Consider the following 12079-nt stretch of genomic DNA (forward strand, 5'->3'; position numbering starts at 1 on the left):
TTCCCCTCGTGCTTCACGCCGCACGTGGCTGACCGCTCCGAGGTTCCCGCGGAGCTTTCGGAAGCCCAGGACGGTGCTGGGGGTGCAGTCGGCGCCGCCCTCCCGTCCAGTAGGCCGATTTCCGTGATAGCATCCGGTAGGGAAATGGTCGTGCTTTCGGTGCCAGCCGAAGTCACTGTGATCCTGTTAGATATCGAAGGTACCACCACCCCGATTGCTTTCGTGAAGGTGAGGGGCTAAAGGGACCCGGGAAGTGTTTGTGCTTTAAAACAATTTTAAAGTGTTGTAGACCTTGCACTAGAGACAGGAGAGGTGGGAGAGGCGGTGTGGCTTTGCACCCACTGTGGGATGGGAGTAGAAAGGCTGTCCCGGGTTGCAGGGTTGCTTGTTCTCATAGCACCATGTCACCCTACCCCGTCCCTGCCCTTGGCTAGATGCAGGTGGGTGGGAAGGGATGGAGGTGGCGGCGGAAAAGGGCGGAGGAGGGAATGGTCCGATCCGCCGCTGCTGAGCGAGGCGAAGTGTGCTCCGCCTGCGGGGCAGGTGAGCGCTTGCCTTTTGCTTGATTCCACCTGGTGTGGCGGATTAGTATGATATTGCAGGTATCCCTGATTTTCATGTGCTTTGTCCTATAACCTATTAATTGCTTTTATTAATGTTAAATATTAATCGGATACGATATTAACTTGTTATACATTAATTTATCAAAATCAATGTTTCTAAAGTATTTTCAACCAAAAGTATGTCCAGAAGAACATTAGGTCTGTCTGTTTATACTAACTATCCAAAAAAGGATTCCATTATTTAAATGCATTTTTGGGAAATGTTCTGTGCATGTTGAACCAGCTTTATTTAAATACTATTATAGAGCCTTTATATCATACACATCTACACACATATATGCTTTGTGAGTCTTCAAGAGAGCATTTCATAAATTTAGCAAAATAGTTCTGTCTTTTGAACACCTTTTACATTCTTCTTGAACCTCTGAACATGGAGCTTGGAATTGGGGATTAGTCATAGTAGGTGTGTGAACTTGCACTATTTTCTGTGGAATATGAAAGGATACAGTACTGTATACATGTGACTTGTACACTTGACTCATCCTCAGAAGTCTGTGAGGTGTTTGCAGCTGTTCCCATTTTACTGATGGGAAACTAAGGCTCTGAAAAACTGAACAAAATGCCTGGCATTTGAACCTGTATTGTCTGGCTCAAAACTCTTTTTCCACTATTGCTCTTGATTTCTGAAATGGGAACTGCAGTTCTTGTTCTGTCTTTGCTTGGCTGCTGTGTATGTTAAATGACACTGTTATATGACAGCACTTTAAACAGTATGAAGTACCATAAAAGCATATTGTAACAAATTTCACTAACATTATTATAATGAGTCTTATTTTACTTGGAGGTTAGGTTCTACTCTCGGTGTATACTGTGAAAGTTGACTATTGTCAAAAATTGTCCTTGAAATATCCTTAGGAAGCCAGTCCTCTTTGGAGGCTGATTTCCGTCTTTCAGTAAGTCACATGCAGCCACTTTTCCTTTAGGGTTGAAATAATCCCTGCTTCTTCCCTTGAGCACCAGAGAAAGTAGTTTGTTTATGATCAGGTGATGTAAGAGATTGGAGAAATGAGAGTGTCCCAGGGAATAGAACACCCTCATTTAGTGGAATGGCAGACAGATTGACAGCACTGGTTATGGTTATGTTTCTCTCTCTCTCTCTCTCTCTCTCTCTCTCTCTCTCTCTCTTCCTCTTTGTCTCTTTCTCTTTGCTGAGCAATTACACTTGATTAGTTTAACTATATAAGATAACACTAACAGCCAAAACCGGTTTGGCTCAGTGGATAGAGTGTCGGCTTGCGGACTGAAGGGTCCCAGGTTAGATTCCGGTCAAGGGCATGTACCTGGGTTGCCGGCACGTCCCCAGTGGGAGATGTGCAGGAGGCAGCTGATCGATGTTTCTCTCTCATCGACGTTTCTAACTCTCTATCTCTCTCCCTTCCTCTCTGTAAAAAATCAATAAAATATATTAAAAAAAAAAGATAATACTAACAGTCTAGCTAAGAACTCTTAAAGAATTCCATAGAGCCCTAGTCATTTTGGCTCAGTGGACAGAGCATCAGCCTATGGACTGAAGGGTCCCAGGTTCAACTGAAGGGTCCCAGGTTAGATTCCGGTCAAGGGCATGTACCTGGGTTGCCGGCACGTCCCCAGTGGGAGATGTGCAGGAGGCAGCTGATCGATGTTTCTCTCTCATCGACGTTTCTAACTCTCTATCTCTCTCCCTTCCTCTCTGTAAAAAATCAATAAAATATATTAAAAAAAAAGATAATACTAACAGTCTAGCTAAGAACTCTTAAAGAATTCCATAGAGCCCTAGTCATTTTGGCTCAGTGGACAGAGCATCAGCCTATGGACTGAAGGGTCCCAGGTTCAACTGAAGGGTCCCAGGTTAGATTCCGGTCAAGGGCATGTACCTGGGTTGCCGGCACGTCCCCAGTGGGAGATGTGCAGGAGGCAGCTGATCGATGTTTCTCTCTCATCGACGTTTCTAACTCTCTATCTCTCTCCCTTCCTCTCTGTAAAAAATCAATAAAATATATTAAAAAAAAAAGATAATACTAACAGTCTAGCTAAGAACTCTTAAAGAATTCCATAGAGCCCTAGTCATTTTGGCTCAGTGGACAGAGCATCAGCCTATGGACTGAAGGGTCCCAGGTTCAACTGAAGGGTCCCAGGTTCGATTCCGGTCAAGGGCACATGCCCGGGTTGCGGGCTCGATCCCCAGTAGGGGATGTACAGGAGGCAGCGATCAATGATTCTCTCTCATCATTTGATATTTCTCTCTCTCCCTCTTCCTTCCTCTCTAAAATCAACAAAAATACATTTTTAAAAAATCTTAAAAAAAAAAAAAAAGTATTCCATTGAATCCTCCCAGTCTGGGAAGTGGTATTCTGGGGACAGTCCGTTGCTGTATCAGTGCATGCCTCAGCCTTCAGACCCCAGGCAACAGCACACAATGGTTTTACTTACTAGCTATTATGTCTTTTTCACTGAATCATAGAATTGTCAAATTGCTAGAGCAGGAAGGCCAGCTAGCTCAGATTGTCCGGTGAGTGTTAAAACCAGCTAATTTCTTCCATGAATTAATTGATGCCTGTAGGAATGGCCTGTGTGAGGATCATCACAACTTGGGGCAGAGCAGCAGTAGAACCCAGATTACCATAGATGTTCTCAGTGCATCTGAGTCCTCAAAGCCACCAGCTTTTCCCTTCACTGCAGGACATGTGCTCCTGGAATTTGTTTTGAGTTACTCACTCTGATCCTCTATAGGGGTGATCTCTCAACTTCTTTTGATCTTGTACATCAGCAGAAATGGAACAGGCACTACCAGTCAAATTTATAAATTGTGTATACATATTTTACTATTACTAAGTTATAAAATAAATTGGAATTTAAAGATGAAATTAATAAGTATAGATAAATGTTATACAGTGGGGCCTTGACTTACGAGTTTAATTCGTTCCGTGACGGAGCTCGTAACTCAGATTACTCGTATGTCAAATCAAAAAGTGAACGAGAGACACGTGATGCTGGGCTGATGTTATGGCGTTCACTGTGACGTCCGCTGCGCCAACTAGCAGTGGGGTATCTGAAGCTGGCTTGTAACCCGAATTTTAGCTCGCAAGTCAAAGCAAAAAATCGGCCAAGAGATGGCTCGTATCTCAAAAAACTCGTTAGTCGGGACACTCGTAAGTCAAGGCCCCACTGTATTCTCTTTCCTTACCCCATTGATTCATTTGCATGCCCCTGGGGTATATGCACCCCTTGGAGCCATCTCTTGATCTTTGTGGTGAGGTAATACTCATTTTCTAACTTTGTGCATTGCATTATTCTAATGTTTTTAGTCTGTTTGCTATGAAATAACACTCATCAGTCCCTGTGGTTATCCTGTCAGAAATCTACAACTACTGTTTGACTTTGGGGGTAAATGATCTGTTGTTCCAGAAAATCGTCTATAATTTGGTGGCATTCCTGTTGCTACATGTTGAGTTGGTACATGTAATAACAGTTGAAGTAGTTATGTTCTGTGAAGTCACTGAGAACACTATGTTAGCAAATACTGAATTGTTGTCTGTAGAAAAAATACAAGGTTAGGTTCCTGTGAGTCTCTGGTCACATTTCCATCAACTGATCAATACATAACCTTGTTCTATGTGTTTCTGTTTACCTTGTTTTATATATGTTCTTAATTCATTAATATTGAACTGATAGCCAATGGCACTGTAACTTATGCTTTAACAAAGCTTATCCAACATGTATTTTCTACATAAGGCACAACATCAAAGCTTTGTTCCACTTAGGAACACTAGACAGTGCTTGGCCAATTTTAAACTGCACAATCACCAATAAAAGGCACAATATATAAAAACTAGAGGCCCAGTGCACAGATTTCGTGCATCAGTGTGGTCCCTTGGCCTGGCCTGCAGGGATCAGTGGACCACCTTGCTGTCACAGCCTGGCCTTACCCTCTAGCTCAGGGGTGGGCAAACTTTTTGACTCGAGGGCCATAATAGGTTCTTAAACTGGCCCGGAGGGCCCAAACAAAAGCATGGATGGAGTGTTTGTGTGAACTAATATAAATTCAAAGTAAACATCATTACATAAAAGGGTACGGTCTTTTTTTTTTTTTTTTTTTTTTTAGTTTTATTCATTTCAAATGGGCCGGATCTGGCCTGCGGGCCGTAGTTTGCCCACGGCTGCTCTAGCTTGTTGGGCTCTGTCCTTGTCGATCCCGCAGAGCACGAAGTAGTGCGGGAAGCAGCAGACGTCAGGGAGGAGCCTGAGCCCATGCTGGCTCTGCACTGCTCCTGCTCATCCCGGCCCTGCTGCGCCTGCCGCTCGGGCGCACAGGGGGCGTGTCCGCAGGCAGTGGCGGCATCTGGTGCCCGTCTGTCACCTGAGTGGTGCTCCCGCTGTGGGAGTGCACTGACCACCAGGGGGCAGCTCCTGCGCTGAGCATCTGCCCGCTGGTGGTCAGTGTGCATTATAGCCACCTGCCGGTCATTCGGTCGCTTAGGCTTTTATATATATACTAGAGGCCCAGTGCACGAATTCATGCACGGGTGGGGTCTGGCCAGCCCAGTCCCAATCAGGGCGGATCGGGACTGGGCCTGTCAGGAGGAGGAGATGGTGGGAGGTTGTCCAGCAGGCCCGCCTGGATCGGGGCCCAATTAGGGCTCTCAATCAGGGCCGGGCCGGCTGGGAGAAGGGGCTGCGGGTGATTGGCTGGTGGACCCCGCCCTCGATTAGAGTTGGGGGGCGATTGGGCCAGGGCCGGCCATGGGGAGGGGCTGCGGGCCTATCAGGGTGGTGGAGGCCCATTGGGGGCATGGCCAACCAGGGGGAGGGGCTGCAGGAGGTTGGCTGCCAGCCCTACCCCCTGATCTGGCTGGTTCCCTGTTCACAGTGGGCGTCATAGCGACCAGTTGTTAGGTCGTTATGGCCGTTACAGTAGCTGCCTTTTTATATAGATAGATAGATAGATAGATGTGGCAATAAATAGACTCTGAGCCTAACTGGTTTGGCTCAGTGGATAGAGCGTTGGCCTGCGGACTGAAAGGTCCCAGGTTCAATTCCGGTCAAGGGCATGTACCTTGGTTGTGGGCACATCCCCAGTAGGAGATGTGCAGGAGGCAGCTGATCAATGTTTCTCTCCCATCGATGTTTCTAACTCTATCCCTCTCCCTTCCTCTCTATAAAAAAAATCAATAAAATATATTTTAAAAAAAGATTTAAAAACAAATAGACTCTGAAAGGGACACATTTAAAAGATGAGAGGTGAAATCACCTTGTGTTAAGAATGTATACATCTGGTGTTTCAAAATTATTTCTTTAAAGGTTTTTTTTTTAAATATATTTTTGTTGATTTCAGAGAGGAAGGGAGAGGAAGAGAGAGAGAGAAACATCAATGATGAGAGGGAATCATTGATTGGCTGCCTCTTGCACACCCCCTACTGGGGACTGAGCTCGCAACCTGGGTATGTGCCCTTGGCCAGAATCGAACCTGGGACCCTTGAGTCCGCAGGCCAATGCTCTATACACTGAGCCAAACTGGCTAGGGGTAAAGTTTTTATTTATTTTTAATGTATTTATTGGGTCACCTTGGTTAATAAAATTATAGGATTCAAGTGTACAATTCTGTAATACATCGTCTGTATATTGTGTTGTGTGTTCACCACACCAAGTCAAGTTACCTTTCATCACCATTTATCATTCCCGCCCCTTACCCTATTCTATCCTTCCCTTTCTCTTTGGTAATCAACAATACTGTTGTTTGTGAGTTTTGTCTGTTCTTTGATTAATCTCTTCACCAGCCCCCTCCCTCTGACAACTGTTAATCTGTTCTGTATCAATTAGTCTTTCCATTTTATTTGTTAGTTTATTTTATTCATTAGATTCTGCATATGTGAAATAATATGGTACTTACCTTTCTCTGACTAGCTTATTTCACTTAGCATATTACTATGCAGGGACATCCATGCTGTTGCAAAAGGTAAGATTTCCTTTTTTACTGCTGAGTAGTATTCCATTGCTTAAATGTACCACAGCTTTTTTATCCACTCTTCTACTAATGGACATTTGGGATGCTTTCAAATCTTGGCTATCCTATATAATAAAGAGCTAATATGCAAATGGTTGTCACACCTTCCTGCCCTCGCTGGAACTGCTGAGACACTCAACACTGGGGAGAGAGGTATGGGGACCAGCCAGGCACAAATGAGTTCACAAGAGAGGAATGGGGACTAACCAGGCTGTGGCCTGGGAGAGAGAGAAGCCACCCGCCCCACGGTCCTGGGCGCCAGTGGCAGCGCCTGTAGCCCAGGAGAGGGACAAGCCGCCTGCCCTGCGGTCCCAGGTGCCAGTGGCTGCGGTTGCGCCTGTGCCTGCAGCCCAGGAGAGGGACAAGCTGCCCTCCCCGTGGTCCTGGGCGCCTGTGGCTGTGGCCTGGGCGAAGCTGCCCGCGCACGGTCCCCTGCGGCTGTGGCCGGCCCAGGCAAAGCTGGCCCAGGTCCTGGGTGCCTGCGACCAGCTGGAGGAGGCAATCCTAGGTCCCGGGTGCAGGGCGAGGCAGAGGCGGTTGGTGGCAAGATCAGGCCAGCAGGGGAAGGCAGTTGGTGGCAAGATCAGGCCAGCAGGGGAGGGCAGCTGGGGGCAACCAGGCCGGCAGGGGAGGGCAGTTGGGGGCATTAGGCAGGCAGGCAGGTGAGTGGTTAGGAGTCAGTGGTCCTGGATTGTGAGAGGGATGTCCGACTGCTGGTTTAGGACCGATCCCACAGGCAGGCAGATAGCCCCCGAGGGGTCCCAGATTGGAGAGGGTGCAGGCTGGGCTGAGGTGTACACCTCCCCCCCACCCCCGCTCAAATTTCAGAGAGAGGAAGGGAGAAGGATATAGAGAAACATCAAGGATGGGAGAGAATCATTGATCTGTCGCCTCCTATATGCCCCACACGGGATCGAGCCCACAACCCAGGCATGTACCCTGACCAGGAATTGAACCGTGACTTCCTGATTCATAGGTAGATGCCCAACTACTGAGCCATGCCAGCTGGGCTCAGCTGGGCTGGGCTTTCTTAGTAAGCTAAATAGATCTCTTCAAAGGAAAATCAGGTGTAGGTATCTAACTGTTCAAAGTAAAAAAGACCTGACTGATAAACTGTAATCATACTTCACTAATTTATTCTTAACCTATACCTCTGTAAAATGGAGAAAATAATAGCACTTGTTTCATACAGTTATGAGAATTGAAATTTGATCATTCAAGCCATTTATTAATCAACTAATTGAGTGAATTTGGAGTGCTTGGTAGCAGGAGCTACCAAGATTAAAATATAGATTCTAGTTATATTTTGAAGGTAGGACTGAATTTGCAGATGGATTGATTGGACCTGGGAGTGTGAGAGAAAGAGGAGTCAAAGATGACTGATTCTCAGGTATTTGGCCTGAGCATCTGGAAAGATGAAACTACTGCTTACTCAGAAATAAGAAGTAGATGCAGCCCTAGCTGGCTTGGCTTGGTGGAGAGAGCGTCGGCCCACAAACTGAAGGGTCTCAGGTTCGAGTCTCGTCAAGGGCACATAACTTGGTTGCAGGCTCTATCTCCTGCCAGTTGGGACACCAATCAATGTGTCCCTCTCACATCGCTGTTTCTCTCTCTGTCTCTTCCCCTCCCTTCCACTCTCTAAAAATCAATGGAAAAATATTCTCAGGTGAGAATTTAAAAAAAAAAGAAGTAGAAGCAGGAGTTTGGTTTCAGACATCAAAGTGGAGATTTGGGGTAGGTATTCAAATTCAGGGAAGGAGGTCCAAGCTAAAGCTGTGAATTTGAAGGTCATTAGCAATAATAGATGATATTTAAAAACATGGGATCAGATGAGATCACTAAGGATTGTGTATAGATAGAGAGGTGTCGGAATAGTAAGGGCAATGTTGGCAGCTTCTCCTACTATTACTACAACTATTCATATTGTTATTACTATTAAACATGTTATAAAACTGCCAGGTGAACCCAAATCTCTCGTTTTCTTAATACAAATCTCTCTGAGAAACCAAAACTATATTAGAAATGTCTATAGAGAATATGTTATCAGGATCGAGGGGGCTGAGTGATCTTAGTAAGTGTGCTTCCATGCACCGACAAGCTGGATGGACTCAGGCATTGGAGTTTGAGTCCTGGCTTTACTTTGTACCAGCAGTAAAACCTTTCTGAACTTCAGCTTCTTCATCTGTTCAAAAGGGTCACCTTGTAGGGATGGTAGTTGGATTCCAGGAGATAAATGTCAATTCCTTCCCTTTCTCCTCCTCAGTTAGGGTCTAGGACTCTGGGCCAATCAGGTTTTCCTCTCTGGAACATGAGATACTAATATTTTGTCTCTTCTTAGCTGCTTCTTCTTCTTCTTCTTTTTTTTTTTTAAATCCTTACCCAAGGAGATTTTTTTATATTGATTTCTAGAGAGAATGGGATGGAGGAGAGACAGACAGACAGACATGAGAGACACATCGATTGGTTGCCTCCTGCACAGGCTCCTACTGGAGCTGGAGAAACTGCAACCAAGTTAAGTGCCCTTGACTGGAATTGATCCTGCAACACTTTTGTCCGTGGACTGATGCTCTAACCACTGAGAAAATCAGCCAGAGGTCTGCTTCTTTTTTAAAAATATCCCAACACTACTCCTTTATAATTATAATCTTCCCTTGTGCAATGTGATTCATTACAATTAATTAGATCATTGTTTATTGTTCTTTAATTACAGTTTAATATCCTTTTTTTAAAAAAATATATTTTATTGATTTTTCACAGAGAGGAAGGGAGAGAGATAGTTAGAAACATCGATGAGAGAGAAACATCGATCAGCTGCCTCCTGCACATCTCCTACTGGGGATGTGCCCGCAACCCAGGTACATGCCCTTGACCGGAATTGAACCTGGGACCTTTCAGTCCGCAGGCCGACGCTCTATCCACTGAGCCAAACTGGTTTCGGCCAGTTTAATATCCTTAATGGGATTTAGAAGACACTGTTGCCTTAACAGCAACACATTTATTAATTTATTTTGAATGCAAATAATGAAATCTAATGGTTTTTCCTAAAGGCTTCAGCTTTCAAAAGACAATGGTGCCCTAACCGGTTTGGGTCAGTGGATAGAGCGTCAGCCTGCAGACTGAAGAGTCCCAGGTTCGATTCCGGTCAAGGGCATGTACCTTGGTTGCAGGCACATCCCCAGTAGGAGGTGTGCAGGAGGCAGCTGATCGATGTTTCTCTCTCATCGATGTTTCTAACTCTCTTTCTCTCTCCCTTCTTCTCTGTAAAAACATCAATAAAATATATTAAAAAATAAAAAAAGAGAGAGAGAGAGAGAGAGAGAGAGAATGGTTATGCCCCTGATTACTCCATGAAGGTAGGGACAGCAAAGTGTGGCACTGTGTAGCACTTCTCTTGATAGATTTTAGTATGGTTTCGGGAAGTTTTTTTAAGGAGCAGTTCTAATATAACTGCTCCAGCTGTCTGACAAATGTCATGGACCACTCATTCCAAGAAGTAGTAAATTCCCATAATTAGAAATGTTCAAGCAGTTATAAACTTGTAGTTATAAAATAAATAAGTCCTGGGGATGTAATGTAATGGTGACTACAGTTACTAATACTGGGTTGTATATGGGAAAGTTGTTAAGAGAGTAGATGTTAAAAGTTCTCATCTCAAGAAAAAAAAATTAAAACTATGATGACAGATATTAAATAGGCTTATTGTGATCATTTAGCAATATATACAACTATTGATGTATATTACATCAATAGTATTATCCATTCCTTTTTCTTAATTATTGAATTTATTAGGGTGGCATCTACACTAATAAAAGAGAAACATGCAAATTGGTGTCCCTCCACTACGCCCACCAGCCAATCAGAGCAACTATGTAAATTAACCCAACAAAGATGGCAGTTATTTTGCATATGCAGGCATAGAGTGAAGACTGAAGACTAGAGAAGCCAAGCCTCACTGTGGCCGCAGCGGAGAAGCCAAGCCTTGCTGTGGCCACTGTGACTGGACCAAAGGCCTGGGTCCCGGAGGAAAACCGATGCCAGCAGCCAGGGGAAGGAAGGCCTATTGTGTGAATCTTCGTGCAACGGGCTTCTAGTTGGTTAATAAAATTATGTAGAGTTCAGGTGTACAATTCTATAATACATCATCTGTATATTGTATTGTGTGTTTATCACCCCAAGTCAAGTCTCCTTCCATCACCATTTACCCTTTCTATCATCATTTACCCCCTTTACCTTTCCCTACTTCCCCACACTTTCCTTCATCTGGTGATCACCATACTGTTGTATGTCTGTTGTATGTTTGTTTTTCTTTGCTTAATCCCTTCACCCTTTTCACCAAGCCCCTCCCCTCCTCCCCTCTAACAGCCATCAATCTGTTCTCTGTATGAATCTGTTTCTATTTTGTTTGTTTATTTTGTTCATTAGATTCCACATATATGAAATTGTATGGTACTTGTCTTTCTCTGACTGGCTTATTTCACTTAGCATAACAACACTGGGCTGCTTCCAAATCTTAGCTATTATAAATGATGGTGTAATGAATAGGGCCCATTACCTTTTTATATACACATTTTCTTTAAAGGAGACGAGTAAATATTATAACAACAGTTTTATTTTTATTGATTCCATGACCTTTCTATTAAAACAACTGCATAACCGCAAAGCAAATCCATATTTGTACTTCAAGCATTTATGAGGCAACTTCTTTAATTAGATCTTCTGAAATTTTGTGGCCCTTAATGGAGCTTTCAGAAAGCTGCCATTGAATTTTATAGAGTAGGATAAATTGCTGCTTGCATAGTATCTCTTTTAACATTTAGCAGAATTTAATCATAGTCCCCTGGAAGACAGATACTCTCATTTATTTCTATAGCCTTTTGCTATATATACTATTAAATCATAACAACCCTTTACAGTGGTTCTCAACCTGTGGGTCGCGAACAATGAAAATATATCCTGCATATCAGATATTTGCATTACGATTCATAACAGTAGCAAAATTACAGTTATGAAGTAGCAATGAAAATAATTTTATGGTTGGGGTCACCACAAAATGAGGAAATGTATTAAAGGTCGCAGCATTAGGAAGGTTGAGAACCACTGCCTTAATATCTGGTGGACTAAAAATAATCACACATTTGTAGAATCCTGGGTTTATTGCTGCATTATTTTGTACTATGATATTTTAAAATTATCTATAAATTGATTATAGCTGAAGTTAAAACACTTAATCTCATTTACTTGTGAAATTACTTTTAAAGCCTGAACATTTTCAGTGGGCAGGGTTGGGCAATAAGCACTAGTTCTAAAAAGCCTATTTTTAGAGCTTTCTTATATGGTATCATAGCACGTCTCAGACTGATGTAATTACTGGCTTTTTAAAATAAGCACCTTGAAGACATTTTATTTATTTTACATAATAGATGATCAGTAAGTATGTTGAAAGGATAGATAAAATTTTCACAATTTAGTTACTGTA

The 12079-nt window shown here is 43.6% G+C and overlaps 1 protein-coding gene across 3 annotated transcripts in view; it reads left to right on the forward strand.

Annotated features, from left to right (window-relative positions):
* Window positions 1-12079, forward strand: part of ENOPH1 (enolase-phosphatase 1) — a 31454-nt gene that overhangs the window by 554 nt on the left and 18821 nt on the right. Inside the window, exon 1 of one of the 3 annotated variants that reach the window (XM_036337711.1) lies at window positions 15-228. The exons of the other annotated variants lie outside the window; for them this stretch is intronic. Coding sequence (XP_036193604.1) covers window positions 145-228 — 84 coding nt within the window. The 5' untranslated portion in view covers window positions 15-144. Of the gene's footprint in view, window positions 1-14; window positions 229-12079 lie in introns of those variants that run through there. 3 annotated transcript variants of the gene reach the window in all.

This window comes from Myotis myotis, unplaced genomic scaffold, assembly GCF_014108235.1.
Source record: "Myotis myotis isolate mMyoMyo1 unplaced genomic scaffold, mMyoMyo1.p scaffold_m19_p_1, whole genome shotgun sequence".
Taxonomy (NCBI): Eukaryota; Metazoa; Chordata; class Mammalia; order Chiroptera; family Vespertilionidae; genus Myotis; species Myotis myotis.